General features: G+C 35.8%; 3 protein-coding genes across 4 annotated transcripts in view; 2 read left to right on the top strand and 1 right to left on the bottom strand.

The window, feature by feature from the left end:
* Window positions 1-2,946, top strand: part of LOC110457200 (proline-serine-threonine phosphatase-interacting protein 1-like) — a 22,466-nt gene extending 19,520 nt beyond the window's left edge. Inside the window, exon 6 of one of the 2 annotated variants that reach the window (XM_021508367.1) lies at window positions 1,524-2,946. In XM_021508367.1, coding sequence (XP_021364042.1) covers window positions 1,524-1,661 — 138 coding nt within the window. In that variant the 3' untranslated portion in view covers window positions 1,662-2,946. The remainder of the gene's footprint in view (window positions 1-1,523) is intronic. The other variant, XM_021508375.1, reaches the window with a different exon arrangement.
* Window positions 2,947-9,145: 6,199 nt separating this feature from the next.
* LOC110457192 lies at window positions 9,146-12,755 on the top strand. The gene is made up of 2 exons (XM_021508354.1): window positions 9,146-10,380; window positions 12,048-12,755. The coding sequence occupies exons 1-2, from the start codon at window positions 9,413-9,415 to the stop codon at window positions 12,094-12,096; spliced, it is 1,017 nt and encodes a 338-aa protein (XP_021364029.1). The 5' UTR covers window positions 9,146-9,412; the 3' UTR covers window positions 12,097-12,755.
* An 11,859-nt stretch (window positions 12,756-24,614) lies between these two features.
* LOC110457161 (beta-1,3-galactosyltransferase brn-like) lies at window positions 24,615-26,173 on the bottom strand. Its single transcript, XM_021508291.1, has one exon. It carries the CDS (start codon window positions 26,171-26,173, stop codon window positions 24,899-24,901), a length of 1,275 nt encoding a protein of 424 aa, XP_021363966.1. The 3' UTR covers window positions 24,615-24,898.
* Window positions 26,174-26,386: the final 213 nt, after the last annotated feature.

Here is a 26,386-nt window from a genome sequence, read left to right as displayed (position 1 = left end):
TATGACCATGTGTTACAGACCATATATAGGTTATGTATTACCAGGTCTATATGATCATGTGTTACAGACCATATATAGTTTATGTATTACCAGGTCCATATGACCATGTGTTACAGACCATATATAGGTTATGTATTACCAGGTCTATATGACCATGTGTTACACACCATATATAGTTTATGTATTCATGACTCGGTATTTTCCAGTGGTAACGAAAGATAATACGTGTATATGTACGTAGTTCGTTAATGTCCGGTCCCGTAGTGTTTGTTGGCAACTGAAGCCCATATACAGTTCATAATATATCCCTGGTCCTGTATTGCATAATTTTAAACCCTATATTTATTTAATTGGTTCCTTTCTTCTAAAGATTATATGTGAAACTATATCAATTTATATTCATATAATGTTGTCGGTACTGAATCAAAACCTGCAGCTTAGTAATATTCCAAAGTTCCGGATAAATATTTGGTTCTGTGATAAGATGTCGGCGATGAATTATTCCGTCTTTGCGTATTTCAGAGTTATCTTCTCTTGTGAGCAGGTATAGATTGTTACGTCATTGGTTTATTTGAGAAAATTACGTCGGTTTCTCAAAAACTGATGACGTTACTCTCACCAACAAATGACGTAACAATCAATTCCTGCTCACAAGAGCAGATAACTCTGCAATACGAAAAGACGGAATAAAGTTTGTTTGACTATACAGATTGAACGTTAATATGGTAAAGATTTGATATAATTGGCCCTTATGTCTGGACGTTGATTGGTATCTGTAATAGACGTATCGGACAACTTGTAATTTATGTTTAGCTATTATATTTTTTTCTGTCAAATTGGACGATTATTCTTTCTTCAGATATTTCATTGTGGCTGTGTTATCTTGTAAAATAATTTTGTGTGCTAGTGTTAGTGTATCTCATGGCAAGCCAACTCCACATATATTCATGGCAATATTTTCACATTAATATACTTACATAGGTTATATACATACATGAAATATTTAATGTATTACATCTTTAAGAGAAATCGATTTAGATCTCTTATAATCTTTATTTTGAAATATTGCAATTAATGTGTTCTGTGGGGAAGTGAAATGACAAAAAAAGACCATTCATCATATATTTAGGCCTCATATCCTTCTTTAAGGGCCCAAGTCAACGGTGAGCTTAAGTAACACACATCTTAATTTTTTTCTGAAAAAAATCCAGATTGCCATTACTTAGGCTTGCCGTTTACTTTCGTTTTACTTGTTGGAACTGTGAGTGACAATTGTTTTATCATAATATGCTGTTCTCTTGTCTTCAGATGTTTTATAAGAGTGTAGTAAGTAGACTATATTTTTGTACATATCTATGATATATAAATGAATTATATTTAGGTAATTATTTTTGTTATAGAAATATGGTATAGAAGATGATTGATTCAGTGTTGTATATATTGTATTTTACATGAGTGATTCATTGTTCTATACATCTGATACCGTTAACGAGTATTCAATGGTAGATTTATATCAAATACAGATGGCGTTTGAGATGTCCGTGGGTGTCGGCGACAGTGTGGAAGTGCTGAACAGAAACAAGGGGTATCTTCAAATCAAGATTGGAAACCGGGTGGGCGCCATTCCGGAAACATGTGTGAACATGCCAAATTACATGTGACATACGGCTTGTATCATTATGACAAATGTTTATGTTAAAATATACAGTTATGTATTACCCGTGATATTAATCAAATGTAATATTTTGTGTTAACCTATTTACTTAGTAACATAGTAACAATAGGACAAGGTGCTTTGGTTAACGATGTACAGAGTGACACCGTGTTGACAGTAGTCGCTGTTCCTCTTTTTATATAAACTAAAAATACCCACTTATTATATCTACCATCCTAAGAATATCCTAAAAAGGTTTTTTTCTGTATACTTTCAAACTGATTATAAATACTTTATAAGTGAAGGTTATTTCTCCTTTGGTGGTCTCCTTACTTGTTTCATTGTATATGAATCTGCCTTAACGAGCATCTGTCTATAACGACAACCTGTCTTATAAAGCCAACCTCTCTATAAACAACATCCTCAGAACAACTTAAAAAGTGTTAACTATATAATACAAACCTGTCTATATACACCTGAGCAATGAGAGTTTTATCTCCTCGTTGTGGTCTTTATTAACAGATTTCACTGTGTAGCCATCACAAAGGTGCATTACAAGTGTGTACCATTGCAGACGAATTCTGTTAATAAATGGCAAAGAAAGAATTAATTCACAAGTGGTGGTACTGTACCACTGGACGGGCGTATACATACTATACAATGATTCTGACACGTGGATACCGGATAACTAAGTAAACACATTCCTATATACGGGTGAGGTAGATATACCTATGTTTCTGTAGGGTAATTATAGTTATTGAGCATGCGTATTTATCTGGAGGTGGGTGTAACGACGCTGCTGTATCGGGTTGGTGGTTATAGACAGACAGACAGACAGACAGATTCTTTATGGCCTCTGGATAGAGATTTCAAAATAACACCAAACAATACAAATGATAATTACAGTTTCCGATTCAAAAATTGATCGGAATATTTAGTTTAAATCATATCAAGTCACATTTACTTGCAATTAGAAGGCTTGCGTTCATGTCGGAGAGCAGCAGCTCAACTCCGTCCGCAACAGCCGCCAGCATCAAACTCTCCCACTCGTCATCAGCCAATTGGATGCGCGCACTACTTCCCAATAGAAAATCCGTTTGGTAATTGTCCTCAAGAAATGAAAACTTTACATAATCTCTGACATTTACTACGTTTACAACCTTATCAAGGAAAGCATCGCGTTTAAGGTACAACACTGGACACTCCATAAGTAAATGTGAAACAATATCGATGGTAGTTTTCGCACACAGTCTACATGTAACCTCTTCAATTTCATTTGTCACTAATAGTAACATAAGATCCACTAATTTCCAGCTATATTGAGGAAACATTGCACACAAACTAAGGATTGGATTAAGACCTATTGATACATGTATTCCATTGTACCTTTTTAACTCGACTTAGGAAGAGAGCTCATGTTTCCATTTATCATAATACCAATACGGCGCAACATTTTTAATAAACCTTTTCCATGAATTCTTTGGATATAAGACAAAGTCTGTGATTTGCTCTATAAAAAACACCTCGATTTGAAAATTCGTCATTACTTGATAAACGTTCGGAATAAACCCCACTGTACTGATATATCAGATAGGCAGATATCACTGTACTGATATATCAGATAGGTAGATGTCACTGTACTGATATATCAGATAGGTAGATATCAATGTACTGATATATCAGATAGGTAGATATCACTGTACTGATATATCAGATAGGTAGATGTCACTGTACTGATATATCAGATAGGTAGATATCAATGTACTGATACATCAGATAGGTAGATAGATATCACTGTACTGATATATCAGATATGTAGATATCAATGTACTGATATATCAGATAGGGAGATATCAATGTACTGATATATCAGATTGGTAGATATCACTGTACTGATATATCAGATAGGTAGATGTCACTCTACTGATATATCAGATAGGTAGATATCAATGTACTGATACATCAGATAGGTAGATAGATATCACTGTACTGATATATCAGATATGTAGATATCAATGTACTGATATATCAGATAGGTCGATATCAATGTACTGATATATCAGATAGGTAGATATCAATGTACTGATAAATCAGATAGGTAGATATCACTGAACTGATATATCATATAGGGAGATACTTGTATTCTGTTATTGCAGATTGAAGCTTTAATTAACTAAGTACAATGTGTTTTAACATTGTATTGCTATAGATAGCTTTACTAGATTACAAATGTAACGTGTCACGTGATTTGTCCGAATGATGTCCTTTTTGTGTTTATTTTACTCACACTAAAGTATATCGATGCTTTACTAATGCACGTGTCAAAGCAATACCATAAATATCATATTTTTAATATAGGATATCGAACAGATTTCTAAGCGTGGTATTTTTTCTAGATAGATTTATGCATTTCATTTTTGATACTTCAATAACAGTCTGCTATGTTTGAGGTCAAACAGGAAGGTATGCCCTATCTCATATTTAAATAAATATAGTGAGCATGTTTTGTTTGATACGATCTCCTTAACAACGCATTATACTGTAAGCTTGTTTGAAAACTAAAACATAACGGGCAAGCACTGCTGTCATTCTTTTTCACAGCACCACTCTGTGTTCTTTCAATGTAGTATCATGATTCACAAAAGGGGATTTCTGTGAAAAGCAGGAATTGCATGAATATGATGAGTTCCAAAACTTAAATTTAAAAAAATATAAAAGTCATTCAGGTCTCTTTTGTAATGTGAAAAAACAAAATAGTTTTTTATAAGACAAAATAATTTCAATTTGATATTGTCAATCGACAATTCATCCTACCCAATAACTTGGGATGTCTTTTAGATATAACTGATTACTTTAGTCAAAAACTTGATATTATTCAATATATTCATGAATATGAAATTGCTAACAATTAAATGTCGGGTTACTCTATTTTGTTTGCATGGCAGAATTTGTTCATGTGAAGAAACGTAATAAACAGCATTAAGTTTATTGAGTATTTTAAATTTGAATGTATTGCCTTTCTTGTTGTGTCATTAGCGTTTAGGACTCACACTTATGTTCATGTTCAGATTTCGTGTGACCTATTTTCTATACAAAAAGCTATGGAAATAATTATGTTCAGTTTGGCAATGCCTGTTCCGAAACATGTTGAACTTGATATCACTCATTATTCAATTACTAGCAATATGTTATTTTTTTTTAAACTCACACCGATCTAAATGGAATTATTTAAATTATCTTTTCAACAGATAATTAGTATACTGACGTCGATAACAGTGGGAACGTTGTGACGTGGGTGTCACGAATGTTCTAAACTCAAACAACGATCACATTATTGTTTACATTTAAAACAAATGTCTTATATCTAATATTAATCCTGTACATCCACTGTCAATGTTTTTCTTGATAAAAATGCGTACATATATTACTATTACATGTTGATATCTGTGAATATTGCCTTCAAACAAAATGTTTGTGGTCTTTAATCGAGACGATCTAAAAGATAAGAGCGTTTTTGAAAACAAGACTCAGTTGTTTAACACAATGTCGAAGCCCTGTGAATTAACTTTTACAAATATACAGTACCTGTGTTACCTTATGCAAAATTAAAATCCTCCTTGTTCCTTACCACATCAGTTAGAAATTCATCAAATTGTATTTTTCTTTTATTTCATTTTTTTACTTTATCTCTGACCAATTGATCCTAAAGTAAGGTCAATATTAAATCAAACAATTTCTTGATTGTTTTATTCTGATATCAAAGCGACGAATACATGAATAACAAATGCATATAATATTTAAATACCAACATACAGTAATGAAGAACAACTCATGTTTGTTATGTGATCAAATTCTATTTTATAATTAATTGATAGATATTAGTTACTTGTATTGAAAAATATTTTGTACACGTTATTTTTCGAACAGATGCTGATATTTTTCTTTTATTCATACAGTTAGTTCAAAGCAATGCCTTAAAGTTGATACATTTCTTGAACTCATAGTCAGTGGATATGTCGCTATTTTATATCGCTTTCGTTATTGGTCATGTATTGTATTTTATGTATTAGCTGTATACATGTTTCATATTATGTTTAAATCGTTTTTGTTAATTTCTTTATTTTGTCTTACATTCTTGGGGTACTGTAATTACGAGGCACTTCTTCAATATGTTGTAACACTGGTAAACTCCATCGTGTAATGTTGGGACACTGGTAAACTCCATCGTGTAATGTTGTGACACTGGTAAACTACATCGTATAATGTTGTGTCACTGGTAAACTACATCGTGTAATGTTGTGACACTGGTAAACTCCATCGTGTAATGTTGTGACATTGGTAAAGTCCATCGTGTAATGTTGTGACACTGGTAAACTACATCGTGTAATGTTGTGACACTGGTAAATTACATCGTGTCATGTTGTGACACTGGTAAACTCCATCGTGTCATGTTGTGACACTGGTAAACTCCATCGTGTAATGTTGTGACAATGGTAAACTCTTACATGTAATGCTGTGTTAATGTGTATGTTGCTTAATGTTTAAACAATGAAAACAATTGATTTCACTTGGGCAATAACAGACACGTTATATTTTATCATTGTGGGTAACTTGGTACATAGGTATATCTTTCACATAGAAAAATACTTCACGGGTAAATTTGACATGAAAACAAGTCCTGGCCTGGAATTGACCTGATAAATTTCACATAAAATGTGACCTTTTTACACGTAAATATCAGGTAAATTTCTTGTTGAATTCGTGTCAATTTTACATCCGAATTCGACTTAATTTGACATGCTGGAAGAGAGGACCTGGAATTAGCTTACATCGATATGGGGACCTTTTACCATTACTACTGAGGTAAGATCACCAATTCTGTCCAGTGTTTTTAGTATTTGTTCTAACTTATGATCTAACTGAAAAGGGTTCTGTAACTTAAATGAAATTCTTGATTAGGTAATGTTTTCATACGTTTTTCATCTGAAAATAAAGTATATGTCTATGTCAAATAAAAAAAGATTAAATGTCCATGTGAAGTAAGTAAAGAAAGAACAATAATATTTATTATGGTGGCCCGGCGAAAGGCGCATCGGATAATGCACTCGATTTTCTCCAAAACGGCCGGAGTTGGATTCTTCGATCGGACGTGAACGTGTGTGTGGGTTCATCTGCACGACCAAGGGGACTTTATTCAATCCCTTGGTGTCTTGACCCATATGCCGGCCATCATAAGTGATTACTGTAACTTGATTTAACTAAATTCTAAATTAAATTTAACTATAACAGACCCGAAATTTCAAAAACAAAATCTAGACCCCGCCATCAAACTCCCTTGATCGAAACCCCATCACTACAATGACTGGATCAAGACCTCATGATCTCCGGGTTCAGACCCAACCATTATATTCCCCGGGTCCATACCCAACCATTACAAACACTGGAACTAGACCCAATCGTTCATTACACGGGATTCAGACCCCATCATTACAAAACTTGGTCCAGATCGCATCATTACAAATAATAGTTACACACCCAATCATGAAAAATACGTTAGGTGTTCATTAGGCTGAGCTTGAGCTTACTCAATTTCTACTGCCTGTAGTAGACTTTATGGTCAATTGGGGTTTCCAGTCATTTTCTTCAAATCGTTATTGATTATCACATTAAACAGAATGTAATGCTACGAGTAAATGTTGTGCTTTATGCGGCCTTTATGTAACTTCGCTTGTTTAACTTATAACGTTATTTGTTATATTTGCACTGTTAAAATGTATGTACGATACGCACATTAAAGAAATGTATACTATCGCTATAGTTTTTTTTTTATTGAGTGCTTGTAGTCATTACTTCTCACAGTTAGATGTCGTTGGTTGGAAGATCTTCGTGACATAAAACCCCACCTATCTATCACAAACACCATGCTGTACATTAACAGGTTATTCAATGCCTTTCCGTGGTATAAACAAAATGTTTGACCCGATCCGAAAGTGATTGACGATCTGTCTTTATGCAATATAGCGAAATTACCGGCACCACATGGTAACTGTTGTTCGTTATTGAAATTACCGGCACCATATGGTAACTGTTGTTTGTTATTGAAATTACCGGCACTGCATGGTAATTGTTAATCGTTATTGAAATTAACGGCACCGCATGGTAACTGTTAATCGTTATTGAAATTACCGGCACCGCATGGTAACTCTTGTTCGTTATTGAAATTACCAGCACCGCATGGTAACTGTTAATCGTTATTGAAATTACCGGCACCGCATGGTAACTGTTGATCGTTATTGAAATTACCGGCACCATATGGTAACTGTTGTTTGTTATTGAAATTACCGGCACTGCACTGTAACTGTTGTTCGTTATTTAAATTACCGGCACCGCACGGTAATTGTTGTTCGTTATTGAAATTACCGGCACCGCATGGTTACTGTTGTTTCTTATTGAAATTACCGGCACCGCATGGTAACTGTTGTTCGTGATTGAAATTACCGGCACCGCATGGTAACTCTTGTTCGTTATTGACATTACCGGCAGCGCATGGTAACTGTTGTTCGTTATTGAAATTACCGGCACCGCATGGTAACTCTTGTTCGTTATTCAGTTGGAGGTTATTGAATAACTGTTTTATAATTACATAAACAATTACAAACTCTTTCAATCAAATTTTAACTTTATTCACCCATTTGCATCCTGGCAATTTGGTCAATTTGCTGTGATGGGAGTTCCATATCCACTTTTTCCATTTATTTCTTATATGTTAAATACGATTCGAAAATCTACTTCGAATATAAGACTATTTTTTGTGTAGGTTTACTGTTACAATCCGGTTCCAAATCCTCCTTGGTAACAGATAAAAATATCGATCTCAACGCTGTCGATGTCATTTGAACCCCTTACATTAACTTCTTTTGACGATAAATGTACATTAACAATTACGTGACGGTATGTATTATTTATGTGACGTTACAAAGTTATATTCCACAATCCAGTTAGTTTAAACAGTATTTTATTCAATATATGGCAGTGACAAAATAATACAAAATCAACAAAGAGGATTCGAAAACAAGTACATAAGTACTTATATTAATTCCTCTCCTTATTAATAAACCTGGCAGTAGGACGGCACTGTTACATATATTTTGATAATTTAACAGACAAAGAGAAGAAGAAGAAATCAGGGAGGGGAGGGTGGAGGGGGTGCATCAGGAAATGAAAGAAAGTGGTTATGAAGAGAATAACGAGAAGAACTGCATTACTTAATTGGATCTGGTTGGAATGTGATTCATGAAAAGGTAAGCCTAATGAGCGTTATATAAGGATGCATTAAATACATTGGACATCTCTAAATTGCCTTACGTTGATTCCAATCAAACAGTATACTGATATCATTCATATCAGTAAAAAGTGTTTGTAACTTAATCGGAATAAGTAGGACATTCACCAATAGCGGTAATACATATAGTATGCACACATACTAAGCTGTACAAGCGTTTTGTAAATATGATTATATATATATTTTTCAAAGCGGTTGATTCCACGATGCATGTAACTTGTAAGTGTGAATTATGCCTCTTATGTATTTGTATTTTAGTTTGTTTGTTGTGTTTGTTGTTAATATTGATGCTATTATATGTTTAAGCAACGATCTATACATTGCAAGTCCCTGCCCATGCTCATGCTTTGCTGCTAGTTGTATTGCCCGAACCCTTATTAAGCGTGGATGTCCCACTAAACTGACTGTTTACGATAATGGTTAAAATTCTTTTTTCATCTGTTGTGAATAGGACATCCATCTTACGAGGGCATATGACTTGGCCATGCAGTATTTCTATTCAATTTATATACATTTATTCTAAAATATTCAACAATAACTCATATCTACAAATACTTCTGCAAACACTGCTGATTAAATGTATGGATGTTGAACTGAATCCAGGTCCACTCCAGAATGTAGAAATAGTTCATCTTAATGTTAGATCCATAAGAAATAAAATAGATGTTATTGAAGCACAACTACATGATAGTGACATAATATGTATAACTGAATCACACCTTAACCCTCTAATCCCAAATTCTGATATTAAATTAGAGTCATTCTCAGATGAAATTCATAGAAAAGATAGGACAACAGGGCATGGTGGTGGTGTTATTATCTATCATAAAAACAATATTCTTACTAAACGTAGACATGATCTTGAAAATGAACATATAGAAATGATTTGGATAGAAGTCTTAATCCAAAATCATAAATTTCTGCTTGGATGTATATATAGACCTGATTCTAATATAGAATACTGGAGTAAATTTGAACAAATCCTTGATAAAGCTAGTGAAACTTCCATGGATATACTAATTACTGGTGACTTAAATGTTGATATGCTAAGAACCCCACCCACTTCTCACTTATCTAGACTCTTAACTAAATTCAACCTAAAAAGTATTATTAATAAACCTACTAGAGTGACACCTGATAGTGCAACCTCTATAGATGTTGTCTTTACAAATAATCCTTCCATAGTGAAAAATACTCATGTTGACCCTGCTTTCTGTAGTGACCACTCCCCTATATATATGGAAGTTTGTTATGCTATCTTCAAACATAAAGCATACAAAAAGACTGTATGGATGTATAACAATACTGACTATAATATTATGAATGACGAACTAAATGTTATTGACTGGAACTTAATTGCTGCTGATATGGATACCCAAGAATTTAGTATGTTTTTAACTAAATCTATTACTGACCTGATGACAAAATATATTCCTAGTAAAACTATTACAATCCGACCTGATGACAAGCCATGGATGAATACCAATATTAGGCTAAAGATGAGACAAAGAAATAGGATACATAAGAAAGCCAGACATACTGACAAAATAGAGCATTGGAATAAATATAAGCAAATAAGGAATGCTGTTATTAATCAGGTAAGAGATGCAAAACATTATTATCTTGATAAACTTCAAAAGTCTCTAAGTACTAAATCTTTGCCCCCTAATAAATGGTGGAAAATTGCTAAATCCATAACTAATTTTAACAATAAAACTGAACCGATTCCACCATTGAATGTTAATAATACACTGATTCAACATCCAACTGATAAAGCTGAAGCCCTTAATGACTATTTTACTTCTATAGCCACAACATCAGATACACTTGCTGAACCTCCAGTATTAGATATTTCCACTCTATCAAAGTTAGAAAACATAATAATCTCTGAGCAAGATGTTGATGATCAAATTACTATATTAAATGAAAATAAACCAGCAGGACCTGATGGCATATTACCTAAAGTCATAAAAAAGTTAAAACCTTCCTTAATACTCCCACTTACAATTTTATTTAACAAAACTATATCTAACGGGTGCATACCTGGGCCATGGAAGATGGCTAATGTTAGTGCTGTATACAAAGGGAATGGTTTAAAAAATAATTATTCCAATTATCGACCAATATCTGTAACATCATGTTTTAGTAAAATCCTAGAAAAAATTATATTCAAATATTTATATAACTATTTAACAACTAATAATATACTTTCCAAGGACCAATCAGGTTTTAAACCAGGTGATTCAACAGTAAACCAACTTCTCTCTATATACCACACCATAATTAGCAACCTGGATAAAGGGAAAGAACTAAGGTTTGTATTCTGCGACATCAGCAAGGCCTTTGATAGAGTTTGGCACAAAGGGTTACTACATAAACTAAAAGCATATGGTATATCGGGCAATGTTTTTAACTGGTTTGAGAATTATCTTGAAGATAGAAAGCAGAGAGTTCTATCTGAAGGTCATTTTTCTACTTTTAGGGTTGTTAATGCCGGTGTTCCTCAGGGATCAGTTCTCGGTCCTTTTTTATTTCTATTATACATTAATGACATCACTGATATAGTCCAGAGTAACATTAAGCTGTTTGCAGACGATACATCATTATATGTCATCGTAGACGAAAACCCACAACTAGCAGCAGATTATCTTAACCAAGACCTAGATAGAATTAACAACTGGGCTAGTACATGGGACATTAAATTTAACCCCTCTAAAACCAAATCATTAATTTTTTCTAGAAAAAAAGAACCTATCCATCCTCTAATTAATTTCTCTAATACTTGTGTAGATAATGCCCATGATCACAAACATCTTGGATTAACTTTTTCTGAAGATGGCACTTGGTCTACCCATGTTCAATTAATATATGAAAAGGCTAGTAAAAGAATAACAATACTTAGGTATCTGAAATATAAGATTGATAGGAAATCACTATGCAAAATATATACAACATTTATCCGCCCAGTGCTTGAATATGCAGATATTGTCTGGGACAACTGCTCTGACAATCTTAAAAATTTATTAGAATCTGTACAACTAGAAGCTGCAAGGATTATCACAGGTCTAAGGAAAGGTACATCACACCAAACTCTATATAAAGAACTAGGTTGGGAATCCCTGTCTGATCGAAGGATGAACCATAAGCTAACTCAGATGTATAAAATAACTAACAATTTATCACCCACATACCTCCATGACATAATTGATCCTCTTACTCATAACCCAGAAAATGATAGGTATACTCTAAGAAATGTAAGAATGTTTAACCCACCACTATGTCGTACAGAATCCTATGCTAAAAGCTTCTTCCCAGTAATGTGCAACAAGTTCAATGGACTTGAAAATGATATAGTACATTCCCCTACTCTTAATAAATTTAAGGCCAAGGTGTATAATAAAATATGTTGTAATAATGATATCTCGGATGTATTTAAAAATTGTGAAAGCAGAAAGGATAACATAATCCTATGTCAACTGAGAAATGAGGCGAGTAACCTGAACTATGATCTATTCAAAGATCACTTGAAAGAGTCTCCATCTTGTCTGTGTGGTGATGCTTATGAAACTGCTACACATTATCTTTCACAATGTCCAATGTATACTAATGAGAGACAAACTTTAATAAATGAGATTTTTGAAGTGTGTCCGGTTAATCTTGATACTAAAACACTTCTTAATGGAAGCACTGTGTTAAACAATACTGAAAATAAATCTATACTTGATAGTGTTCTAAAATATATATACAACACAAGAAGACTTGTTTAACTAATTAAAACAATCTATAAATTTTGTTATATATAGTCATAAATGATAAAATTACTGTCCTTAAACCATTATGTGATTCTACTGATTGTTATATTTACATTGATGTTTTAATATTATACACCTAAGGGATTAAGCTTTGTAAGCTGTTTTTACTGATGGGTGCAATAAAGTAAAACATAAATGTGCTAAGTTTGAATGCTTAGTGTTCTGTGGTTTAATCTGGATTCTTCTCGAGTGGATGATATGTGAACGGTAAAGGCCGTTAGAGACTTTTTGTCTGAAACTCGATGGGATGAAAGATTTACACATAGAACACTGGCAATACATCTTACACATATACTACATTATCAAAATCTTCTAGCTGAATTGCCTCATTTTATTTTTTCATATTTTGATGTTGTTGTATCCCTTACTTTTTATCACTCCTACCAATGATATATATATTGATACTAAATGGTTCTATACTTCTAACTACTTCATGCAACAGCAGCAGGGTATGAACAGGGGGCACTAATGACTTGCAAAACAAAAAACAAAAAAACAATTGTAGCAATTTCTCTGTTTAATATATCATTAGGGCATTGCTTTCCTATTACTAATTAATTATGACTGACTTTTTAATATGAGCATTGTATAGCTAAAAATATCAATTAAATATTTATATGTAATTGAAACATACATGGAATTATCTCCCCTATACCATCTGCTATATATATATATATGTCTATGCTACCTATTATATATGATTTGCATCAATATTTTCTTACAAACCATTTCATTCATCTTTGTCTTTGTCATGTCAACCTAAGGAGAGAACTTATATAGGCCTAGCCTGCTGTTCAATCCTATTGTTTACTCAATAAAATATGATGAAATGATAAAAATACATATAGTATAAATAGCACAAATAAGATGTCTACAAGCATAGCTCCAGACATACATGTATGGTTACAAAATACAGAATAACAACGGTTGTAAAAAAGGCCTATCCGGATACAATACAAATTAGAGCAGATCGGCATTTAAGTTACAGAGGATAATCTTTGGAGAAACATGAGAAATCGCATCCGGATAGGGTGCATAGTGAACCATTTCGTACTAAGACAAACAGAGTTTTGAGTAGGAAAGTATAATGCAGTGTAGTATTTGAGGAAAAATAAATTTATAATAGGGTGAACGTTGTGAAGGGAAGGGGTCGTGCTAAAAATGAAAAGTAAAGTAGTCAAAAGGTTGGAGAACATGATGAACAATAGATGGATCAGGAGGATAGAACAATGCACTTGGCATGAGATAATGGAGGAGAACGCTAGGAGAATATATACATACATCCGTACATACATCTAGAATAAGGACATATATAGCAGTATGATAAAAAAAGTGATTTTTACCTCAATATAATAAAGTTTAAAAAGATATAGATTCACACAAAAGAAAAGACGTTTCAAGAGATTTAATTTAAACCCCAAACGAGATCCGCGAAACAAGACACTAACACTCATTACCTAGTCCGTACTATTGCAAACTTAAAGGAGCGTTGACAGAAAATGAAGCCAAGTGACCCGAAATGGATGGATGGGCAATAGCAATAAATGTTCAGAGCAGTGTCGCGGCAGGGCATAAGTAAAATGAAAATATAATCGAAATGTTTCGCAGATCACCCTTGAGACAGGGGCCAGTTCACTCGACATTTTAAAGTTCATACATACATACATACATACACACATGCATACCTACCTACATACATACATTACACTCATACTTACCTACCTCCCTACCTGTCTGCCTGCCTGCATACCTACCTACCTACCTACCTACCTACCTACTTACATACATACATACATACATACATACATACATACACACATGCATACCTACCTGCATACATACATTACACTCATACTTGCCTGCCTACCTACCTGTCTGCCTGCCTGCATACCTACCTACCTACCTACCTACCTACCTACTTACATACATACATACATACATACATACATACATCACACACACACACACACACATATATATATATATATATATATATACATACATAATATGTAACTTCTTTTGTCGATAAATGTACATTAACAATTACGTGACGGTATGTATTATTTATGTGACATTACAAAGTTATATCCCACAATCCATTTAGTTTAAACAGTATTTTATTCAATATATGGCAGTGACAAAATAACACATACATACATACATACATACATAGCAAAGTGTATAACATACTACAAACGCTGACATGCACATCAGTCAATGTGGTGTCAGTGTGTGTGACCAACAGCCGTTGTCAGATTTATTTTGCAGATTTATACAGTATCTTAGCCATTTTATCTACTTATTCCTCCTGCACTCACTTAGTTGATAATTACATGCATAATTCCTGCAAACCAATAGAGGCACATGCATTATTCCTGCAAACCAAAAGAGGCGACTAAGTGGGACCCCCTGCTGTGACTTAGATCCATCGCAGTATTGAGAGGCGACTAATGAGACATTCCGTAGCAGATTGGAGATTTTTCACATTTACCGGGCCAGATTTCCAAATGCACACAAATGCACATGTTCCACGTTTTTGATATCTCTCGTTGACTCACTTTATATGACAGTGCATCTTGCGCAAGCCAGGCGCGTAACTACCATGTAAGCCAATAAGCCCGGGCTTGCACATGATTTTGACAAGTATAGGTTTTCATGGCGGGTTTTTTTTCTTGCTGATACTATAAAGTGGAGTTTAAGTTTTGATTATTACACCTCTACTTTATTTACTCTATACAAAAGTAATTGGTTAAATCGAATATATCCCCACTTTTGCCTGAGTGTGTTTTAGTCCTGTGTGTTAGTGTGGGAACTAAAACACACCTACACTCGGGTGTTTCCGCCGAGCCAATCAGGCGAGAGGTGGGCGGAGCTTGTTACCGAACTCGGCAGTGACGCGCGAGGTGGGCGGGGCTTGCTACCGAACTCGGAAGCATTTGGTTACATTGCCATCAAAAGGGTAGTTGGGACGTGAAGCTATACAGCTTATGGTTTACAAATATTTTCTAGTTAAAACTATCTCTCCAGTGTGTATCGGTATAATAAAACGGTTAATGTATGGGGTTGAGGAATATAGCAAGATTCTGGTGTCCCTTGACCATGCCCATATCCCTCGGCTTCGCCTCGGGAAATAGACCTGGTCTCGGGACACCAGAAATTTGCTATATCCCTCAACCCCATACTTTAACTGTATAATATATCGTATACATATGTAATTCCTCAGATATGATACATTGTTCATAGTTAGTGGGGCAACCTCGCTTCTCGAAATGACCAACAAATAACAGGAGCAAGTATAAGGAGCCAGTTACAAATCACAAACAGAAGACGAAACTGTGTGGGAGACTGAGTAAAGGTGACAGTGGGGGTAACCTCGCTTCCCAATTAACTCGGATCAGATTATGAGAAAGACAAACCCAATTGCATGTTCACTAATGCAGAAGTATCAAATGCATTTATCAAGATTAGGTAAAAACCAGACAATGTATGTATGGAGGGTGTACAAAGCAATACCGACGGTTAATCTTCAGAATTACACTGGATCCACGTAAATAGGTATACAGATATACAAAACATAGGAGTTTTTTCTTGCGGATTAAAACGAGAAAACAGACATCAGGACGTGCTAAATGGCTCCTGAGACGTTCTAGAAAACAAAATTTTCATGGGGGAGACCCCCAGACCCCCCCTCAAAGGGAGGGAAAGACCCCCTCCCATACTCTCCCCCTGCTCGCGCTTCGGGGGGAGGGGGGGGGGCTGCCTTCGGCAACCCCATATCGGGCTTACACATGGTAAAGGGGCTAGCTACGCGCCTGCAAGAATAGGTCCTCTACATCAGCGTTCCTTGTCCGCGATGCTCTCAACTTAATTGCTGCCTTCGGCTGTCTTTAGCCGAGGGGACTATTGGTTTTATGTAATAGCTATATTTTCAATTATAGTATATCAATTCTATCTTCTTGTAATATTATGTATATGTACATGTAACTGTTCTGTTTCACTGTGTCTTGAAAAAGGAGCGGATCGCTCCGAAAATTTGACAACTTAAACTTGTCCACACTGTTGGAATTACTTCCTTGCCCCATATACATACATACATACATACATACATACATACATACATACATACATACATACATACATACATACATACATATAGAACATAATTTGTACATACATAGTATAGATACCTAGTATACCTAACGTAAATACATCAACATGGTATCGGAGGATCACTGGTGTTAAGTGGCTGTAAGTACAATGAATCAGAATAGCACGTTTTTGTTTCAAATCATATTTCATAGCTATGAAAGTCTTTTTATAACTCATAGCAAAACAAACACTGCATGGAGATAATATATATCACTGTAGTATAAATGGAAACTGTACTGTAGCGATGTACACTAAAGTCCGTGTGTACTGCAGGCCAGAAGGGCCTACTCGCTACATTAATATAACATTTTCATGTCATAGTCATCAGTCAAGTGTGCATATCATGGCCGAATGCAGTGATATCTCGTTCCGTTTTTATTAGATGAACGCGCTCTTTACGATCTTTAACCAATATTTTTCCGTTGGTAGTCCAGGTCTGAGAGACACGGCAATTTTTTTAAAAGCCTGTCGAGCGAGATAGGCGAGTTAGCTGCGGGGCTGTGTAAGCTCTGCATTGACAGATATATGTTTAAAGTTTTCATTTTCTAAAGTTTTTGGCAGATTTCAGCAGGAGGAATTTGGTGTCAACAGAGCGAAGACGCGTGATGATTTGTCGTGGCTTGGATTGGTTTGGACGGGGTTTCCCTACACGATGAGACCTTTCAACGTCGTCCGGACCCAGATTTATCCCACATGCGGCAGCAGCCTGGAGCACGGTATCAGTAGTGTTTTCTCGGTCCTTTTCAGGGAAACCTGAAAATCTTACTAATGACCGCCGGCCATATTGCTCAACGTCGTCAATTGGGTGTCCGAGTTTTTCATTTTCAGATTCGAGGGAATTCACACGATCAGTCAAAGGAGCAATATTATTTTGGACGATAACGCAATACGGTCTATGTCAGAGTCGGATATACTACTGCTCATGGTACTAGGCTGTATAAATTGCTGAGGTATAATCCCCTGTGACGACAGTGCGTTCATCAGCAGTTGCTGCTGAAGCTTGTAAGGGAGGAGCGTTTGGTTAGCAATGAATTCTTGACCACTAGCACAAGGTGTCGACATAGTTAGATCAAATGACATGTTTGGATTACAGGTGACAGAAGGTGATGAATTGACGTCACTCTCACAAAGAATTTCGGTTGATTTTGCCCGTTTAATGTCTCTTGTTAATGATTGGGATGGGGTTGAGGTGGTCGAGATATCGTGCGATTCCGTTTACTGTATCGTTCTGGAGTGGAGGTATATGGCCCGTACACGTATACAACGTGAACACTCGTGCAAATGTATGATTACCGATTATACGCATGGATGACCACAGGTACAAAAAAGCTTTGAAGTAATCATCAAATATATGAGTGTTTATGAGAGTAATATAATAACATCAGTGCAACGATAGTTCGAACTTATCTTTCATTATTTCCTCCAGTCTTTATACGTCCTCCGTCGTCCATCTATACAGGCTTTTTTCACATTCTTATCGGAGCTGAGTGAAGGCCGTCCATACTCAATCAGGGGAGGCAATGTATCACAATCCATTTAGCAACGCCATGTAACGTCTTTCAAAACACTGTACCGATTGCGTGCGGCTAAATTGCTAAATAGCAATAAAAGAAGGATAGAAATCATATCAGGGTATGTAGAAAAAAAGGCATAATAAGAATAACAAATATTAGATATACCGTCTTTGCAAATCAAAGATGATATAACGTCACCTTACCACAATTGGTACAATTTTGACAGTTTGTCATTGATATTTAAAAATCCAGATAATTATCTGGAATGTTTCTTGATTCTTGACAAAGACTACCCATGGTGATTCATTCTCAGAATTTTTTTTTATATATAGAACGTTAAACACGGAGTGAGATTTCATCGGTTTTTCAACCAGGACTGGTACCAAAATTGGTACACCATATTACAGGCTATACAACTTGTCTTTATAATATTTCTACTTTTTCATGTGCCGATTGCAACAAATATGTTGCTTTTATAAATACCATACTGGAATGCCCTTGTGTATATACACCTTTATATTATCCCTTTATACGGACCAGAAATGAACGTTTAATCATTCCTATATATACCCATTTCAAAATCCTCCATAATGTCGTCGACGTGCTTCGTTTTTCTTGTTTTTAAAAAATCTAGTCGAAATGCTGAAAAATATATCTAATATCATGCAATCTGAGGAAAATACACAAATTGAATTATGAAGTGGGTAGCGTACCAATTGTGGGTAGTGTACCAATTGTGGGTAGTGTACCAATTGTGGGTAGCGTACCAATTGTGGGTAGCGTACCAATTGTGGAAGCGTGACGTTAGTCGATCAGTCTATTAGTAACTATGTAACTAACAGATTGTATCAGATATAAATGCATAGAGGTAAAGGACTATAATCATAACTCATCTATGTATACAGTCTATTAGTAACTATGTAACTAACAGATTGTATAAGATATAAATGTATAGAGTTATAGGACTACAATCATAACTCATCTATGTATACAGTCTATTAGTAACTGTGTAAATAACAGATTGTATAAGATATAAATGTATAGAGTTATAGGACTATAATCGTAACTAATCTATGTATACAGTCTATTAGTAACTGTGTAAATAACAGATTGTATAAGATATAAATGTATAGAGTAATAGGACTATAATAATAACTCATCTATGTTTACAGTCTATTAGTAACTGTGTAAATAACAGATTGTATAAGATATAAATGTATAGAGTTATAGGACTATAATCGTAACTAATCTATGTATACAGTCTATTAGTAACTGTGTAAATAACAGATTGTAATAGTTATAAATGAATAAGATGTAATATAACTTATCGTTACTAATCTTTGTAGAGTGTATTATTACTTATTTAAATATCATTTATATAGGACTATAATCATAACTCGTCAATGTATAACTATACTAGTGTAAACAACCGGTGATATAGCCAATTGATTAGTAACTTGGTATTTAGCATGTTATATAAGTAATCAATATAGTTAATTAGTTGTAGATAACAGTTATATAACCTTCAACATAATAGTATTTGCGTAAATAATCTTTATAACTTTGCAATGCATACATTATATATTTACATTTGCCCCCGCGCCGTCCCATTACAACAGTGTTAGAGGGCAAGTGTAATTATAAAGGCTATAATTACAACTGCTCGACTATAATTACAACTGCCTGTTTCAGGGGTAGGAATATGTAAACAAACAAAATGGCCGCCTGAAATGTATTTTGAGGCAGGGCAAATGGTTTTTGTAGGAATATGGCTTAAAAAAGAAAAATATGTAAATATAAAAAATACCTGATTGTCTGGATGTAATTATATCAACAATAATTACATCCAGACAACCAGTTATTGTTTGAATATGTTTTTGTGAGAGCAAACGCTGATATAAGTTGACATTTAATTAGCATTAGAGTAGATAGGTCATAACAACACACAGTCGGTTAGTAGTAATTTATGTTTTATTTGATTCTCATAATTGTTATTGAAGAGAGTAGCAAACATAACTCCCAGTATCAGTTAGTATCAATGTACTTTGTAATTTCTGTATAACAATCAAAAACACAATACAAATATAGTACACTATTGTTCGTCAGTTCAGAACAACACGTTTTACCTAAGAAAGGTTCAGATTTGTTACAGCATTTCATAAATTTTACTCCAAGAAACAAAAAAACATAACATACCATTTAGCAAACCATCATCACAATTTGAACAAGTTCGTTTATTTGGGAGGTTTAAAGCGGTATTCAACTCATTCGGGAAAGTATTGACAGCAAAGGAATTCACCAGGTTACGTGTAGTGCTAACACGCAGTGGTTCTGTAGTCACTACCATACAGTGTATTTTGAATTATAGATAAATATCGAATTGGTAACAAAATCAGTGACATTTTGTAATATCTTTGAATAGACTATGAATCATAAAATTGTCAAATTATTATTTTCCATCCAATCTGAAAAATAAATTAAATAAATGGCGGTGTTCCTTTTTTTATTCTAGCCATTTCATCTTGCTTTATTTGACACAGAAATTCTGGGTTAACGTACAATAATTATAATGTATAACCCATTAACTTTGATAATTTAAGTACAGTAAACTCTACCGTAGATATCAGTGCTAGTGGTGTTATCAGCTTACATAATTCAATAGGAATGTAAAAGGAACAATCATACCACGGCATAATGCACAAAGAAAAACATATACTACAGCGTCAACGCAGAGAAAAACATATAATAAAGCGTCAACGCAGAGACAAAACATCTACTACAGCGTCAACGCAGAGAAACACATATACTACAACGTCAACGCAGAGACAAACATATACTACAGTGTCAACGCAGAGAAAAACATATACTACAGTGTCAACGCAGAGACAAAACATATACTACAGCGTCAACGCAGAGAAAAACATATACTACAGCGTCAACGCAGAGAAAAACATATACTAAAGCGTCAACGCAGAGAAAAACATATACTACAGTGCCAACGCAGAGACAAAACATATACTAAAGCGGCAACGCACATGGGAAAAACATATACTAAAGCGTCAACGCAGAGACAAAACATATACTACAGTGTCAACGCAGAGAAAAACATAAACTTAAGCGTCAACGCAGAGAAAAGCATAAACTTAAGCGTCAACGCAGAGAAAAGGATATATACTATAGCGTCAACACAGAGACAAAACATATACTACAGTGTCAACGCAGAGACAAAACATATTCTAAAGCGTCAACGCAGAGAAAAACATATACTAAAGCGTCAACGTAGAATCAAAACATATACTACAACGTCAACGCAGAGACAAAGATATACTACAGCGTAAACGCAGAGACAAAACATATATTACAGCGTCAACACAAAGAAAAACATTTACTACAGCGTCAACGCAGAGAAAAACATATACTAAAGCGTCAACGCAGAGAAAAACATTTACTACAGCGTCAATACAGAGAAAAACATTTACTACAGCGTCAACGCAGAGAAAAACATATACTAAAGCGTCAGCGCAGAGAAAAACATACCACAGCGTCAATGCAGAGACAAAACATACTACAGCGTCAACACAGAGAAAAACATATTACAGCGTCAACGCAGAGAAAAAAAAATACTACAGCATCAACGCACATGGGGAAAACATACCGAAGCACTATGACACTGAAAAAATACACTACAGCGTCAACACACAGGGACAAATACACCACAGCATTATAACACAGGAACAAAATATACAACAGCGTCAACACACACGGGTGAAACATACCACAGCACCAACACAGAGGGACACAATGCTACCACAACGTCAGCACACGAGGACAAAGGACTTACCACAGCGTCAACACACATAAAACTATACTACAGCATCCGCACATATTAACAAAATATACCACGACGTCATCACACAATATACCATGGTACCAACATAATGACAAATTATATAGCAGGTCCAACATACAAGGACAAGATAGACTGCGCCTCCACCACACAATGACCAAATATACACATCAAAACATCACAACAAAATGTACCGTGTCACCAACACTTAATGATAAAATACAACGTGTCAACACACAAGGACAAGATATGCTGCGCCTCCACCACACAATGACCAAATATACAATAGCATCAAAACATCACAACAAAATGTACCATGTCACCAACACTCAATGATAAAATACAAAGTGTCAACACACAAGGACAAGATATGCTGCACCTCCACCACACAATGACCAAATATACAATAGCATCAATACATAACAACAAAATGTACCATGTCACCAACACTTAATGATAAAATACAAAGTGTCAACACACAAGGACAAGATATGCTGCGCCTCCACCACACAATGACCAAGTATACAATAGCATCAATACATCACAACAAAATGTACCATGTCACCAACACTTAATGATAAAATACAAAGTGTCAACACACAAGGGTGACAACAAGCAATGCCAATATTCGATGTCGATACCAAGAAAAGGAAATACAGGAACTGACAGACATAACAACAAACAGGAACAGCAGACGTCTTATCAAAATAATCAATTGTTATAAAGTATATGAACACTCAAAACTCAGATTTATCCATTTATAAATCTATATTTACTCAAATGAAGTTATATTTCACTACCGTAGTCAATATAACTAAGATATATTACTCGGTGGAAATAAGCTGCCTTTAATTATGATTCTTTATTTTTGACTCTTGACTACATACATAGAGAATTTCCAAACAATTATAACATATACGTAAATAACTTTTTAAGTACATGTATGATGTTCGGGCGTCATTTGGCTATGTGTTTCATCACTGCAAGACCTGTTAGTATATTATCTTGTAAACTTCAATAATGTTTGGTTTTTGGGACCATATTAACTAAATCTAATAATTCTTACTTTGAAAATAACTTAGTTGAATGAATATGAATCATAATTTAATCACGACCTGATGAATATTTTTCTATATCTTAAATGTAACTATCAATAAATACAGGAAATAATTAACATATGAAAGCTAGTGAAACAAATTCGCACGTAAGTCTACCAACATGAGCGTTCCGCCGGAGGAACATGACAGCAGCATGACCATTGAATTGTTTTAAAACAGTAACAGTTTTGAAGTACATACATGGATGCGGCAAATATCAACTCAATCTCGATTCGTCAACAAGTTGAATCGCATGATAATAATAATAATAATTAGTTGAATTAATTCCTCAAGAAATATGATAAACTTACATAAGTGTAACTTATTTGGCCTACCCCGGTGTACAGTCTTGTCGGTACAGGTAACCACTCTGACCCAGTGTACAGTCTTGTCGGTACAGGTAAACACTCCGACCCGGTGTACAATCTTGTCGGTACAGGTAAACGCTCCGACCCAGTGAACAGTCTTGTCGGTACAGGTAAACACTCCGACCCGGTGTACAGTCTTGTCGGTACAGGTAAACGCTCCGACCCAGTGAACAGTCTTGTCGGTACAGGTAACCACTCCGACCCAGTGAACAGTCTTGTCGGTACAAGTAACCACTCCGACTCGGTGTACAGTCTTGCCGGTGCAGGTAAACGCTCCGACTCGGTGTACAGTTTTGTCGATACATGTTACCACTCCGACCCGGTGTACAGTCTTGTCGGTACAGGTAAACGCTCCGACCCGGTGTACAGTCTTGTCGGTACAGGTAAACGCTCCGACCCGGTGTACAGTCTTGTCGGTACAGGTAACCACTCTGACCCAATGTACAGTCTTGTCGGTGCAGGTAAACACCCCAACGAGTAGGCAATCGAGTATCTGGAAGTAATACGTTTTTGTACACGAAATTTACTAGTGGAAGGTTTTTGACATAGGGTTGGTACATTGTACGCACACTGTAATTTCTGTATATAAATAAATGTAGTAGGACTACGAACACAGGTTATTTACGTACATGTTTTAATGATGAAAAATTATAGTAGTAACTCTATTTTGACATTCCATTTTGGTTCAGGTACGTGCTCCGTCCCATGAGGGCCGTTTTGGTTCAGGCCTGTGCGCCGTCCCATGAGAGCCGTTTTGGTTCAGGCCTGTGCGCCGTCCCATTAGTTTTGGTTCAGGCCTGTGAGCCGTCCCAGGAGGGCCGTTTTGTTTAGGTCTGTGCGCCGTCCCAGGAGGGCCGTTTTGTTTAGGCCTGTACGCGGTCCCAGGAGGGCCGTTTTGTTTAAGCCTGTACGCCGTCCCAGGAGGGCCGTTTTGTTTAGGTCTGTGCGCCGTCCCAGGAGGGCCGTTTTGCTTCAGGACTGTTCTTCAAGACTCTACCCCTTACCTGTTGTTAAGGTGTGTTAATCTCCTCATCAATCATTCATACTTAATTAACCAATGAATCCATCTGCAATAGCTCGCTTCAAACGATACGGTCAATATAACACAACTACTTTCACCAACACGTTTTCTTGGTAGAATTCTCCCGTGCCAACTCTTGTATTATCTCGTGACATCGCCACGCATGCTTGAGTTCAAACGGACGCTTGTAACCATGGGAACTAAGAACCGTTCTGAACTCCTCGTCAGAGTACCTCACTTTCCGGAAGGCAAACCTGTCTTCGGTCATTGGTTTTACCCCGAGCTTATAGGCAACAATGGCGAAATACACGTCGTCGAAAGGTAAGGATTTCGTGTAGGGTATGACGATGTTCATGTCTATTACGAAGTCCATGGACATGACGAGAGTTCCTCCCCGTATAACGGGAGGGTACTTGTTGAACGGATAATCCGCGGGGGAGATATACCACTTAGCGGACCGATCTCGTTGTGGTTTGGCACTGTGTATCAGTCCGCCCATATAGACACTAGTGGGATGAAACGTGTGAATATGTTCAAGTAAAGACAACATGAAATCTGTTGCTACGTAATAATCATCGTCCCCCATTATAGCGAATTTTGCTCCCGGACAATTTTTGGCCGTCCATCTTATTCCACCAATAGCCTTTAATGTTAGATTGTAATACGTGTCAATGAAATCCAGCTGTAAAATATCACCAAATTCTTTACTCTCGGCTACGATCATCTCATTCAGAGTGGATCTCACAGGAAACCCCATCAGAAACACTAGCCGGATACTTGGGAACTTGTATTCGTCCGCCCAAGACTTCCGGATAACATTACGCCGGGCGTAGTTTGTCGGCGTACTCTTGATCAGATAAATCATAAACACGTGTTTTTCGGAACTCTTGCCTTCCCCTTGCACGCAGGTTTTGGCGGGAACGAGTGTCTCCGTGTGAGTGTATTTGTTAATGACTGTTTCATCCACATGTCCTTGACGTTTATAATCAGATACTAACTTAGTCATGTTAATCTCAAGTGGATATTGAAAATCAGAAAACTGTATCTCACACTCCACGCCAGGTTCAGTTACATTCGAACAAAGTGGAAGTTCGTTATCTGAGTCCTCTTCTTCATGTCTTTGACTTTCATCTTCAAAATATTTTACGTGCACTTTTGCTTTGGGTTCTTTTTCCGCGTCTTCTTCGCATGGTACCGTTCTTATAACTTCGCGGATAATTTCCTGTTTTGTTTGAGCTAACTCCCCTCTATTATACACAGACATAACGTTCATCAGCATTACCAGTGCATTACATATTGACATGAAGAAGATGAACTTGGCCGAGCGGAAACGGGAGTACATGCTTCTGCCAACAAATCGGCGACTCATCTCCGCGAACTGGTTGCCCTGGCTGTAAAGGGCCACTGACTTACTGCCCGATATGTATCCGCTTTTTGTCGATTTTATTCTGATTCTACCTACCGTAAATATCCAAATGGGTGCAACATAAATCGATTATCGATTTTACAAGATGAATTACCGTAAATAAGTATATGCGAGCCTTTAGGATGAGATTATAATTGTATTCAGTGTTAATAGTTA

The sequence above is a fragment of the Mizuhopecten yessoensis genome, unplaced genomic scaffold (assembly GCF_002113885.1).
Source record: "Mizuhopecten yessoensis strain PY_sf001 unplaced genomic scaffold, ASM211388v2 scaffold1091, whole genome shotgun sequence".
Taxonomy (NCBI): Eukaryota; Metazoa; Mollusca; class Bivalvia; order Pectinida; family Pectinidae; genus Mizuhopecten; species Mizuhopecten yessoensis.
This window is presented reverse-complemented; position numbering and strand designations above follow the sequence as displayed.

Excerpts from the sequence above, each read along its gene's own strand:
- LOC110457192 (XM_021508354.1), top strand. The coding sequence starts at position 9,413 with ATGGTTAAAATTCTTTTTTCATCTGTTGTGAATAGGACATCCATCTTA. Across the intron at positions 10,381-12,047 it reads GATATGGATACCCAAGAATT|GGATTATCACAGGTCTAAGG; the intron begins TAGTATGTTTTT and ends TAGAAGCTGCAA.
- LOC110457161 (XM_021508291.1), bottom strand. The coding sequence starts at position 26,173 with ATGAGTCGCCGATTTGTTGGCAGAAGCATGTACTCCCGTTTCCGCTCG.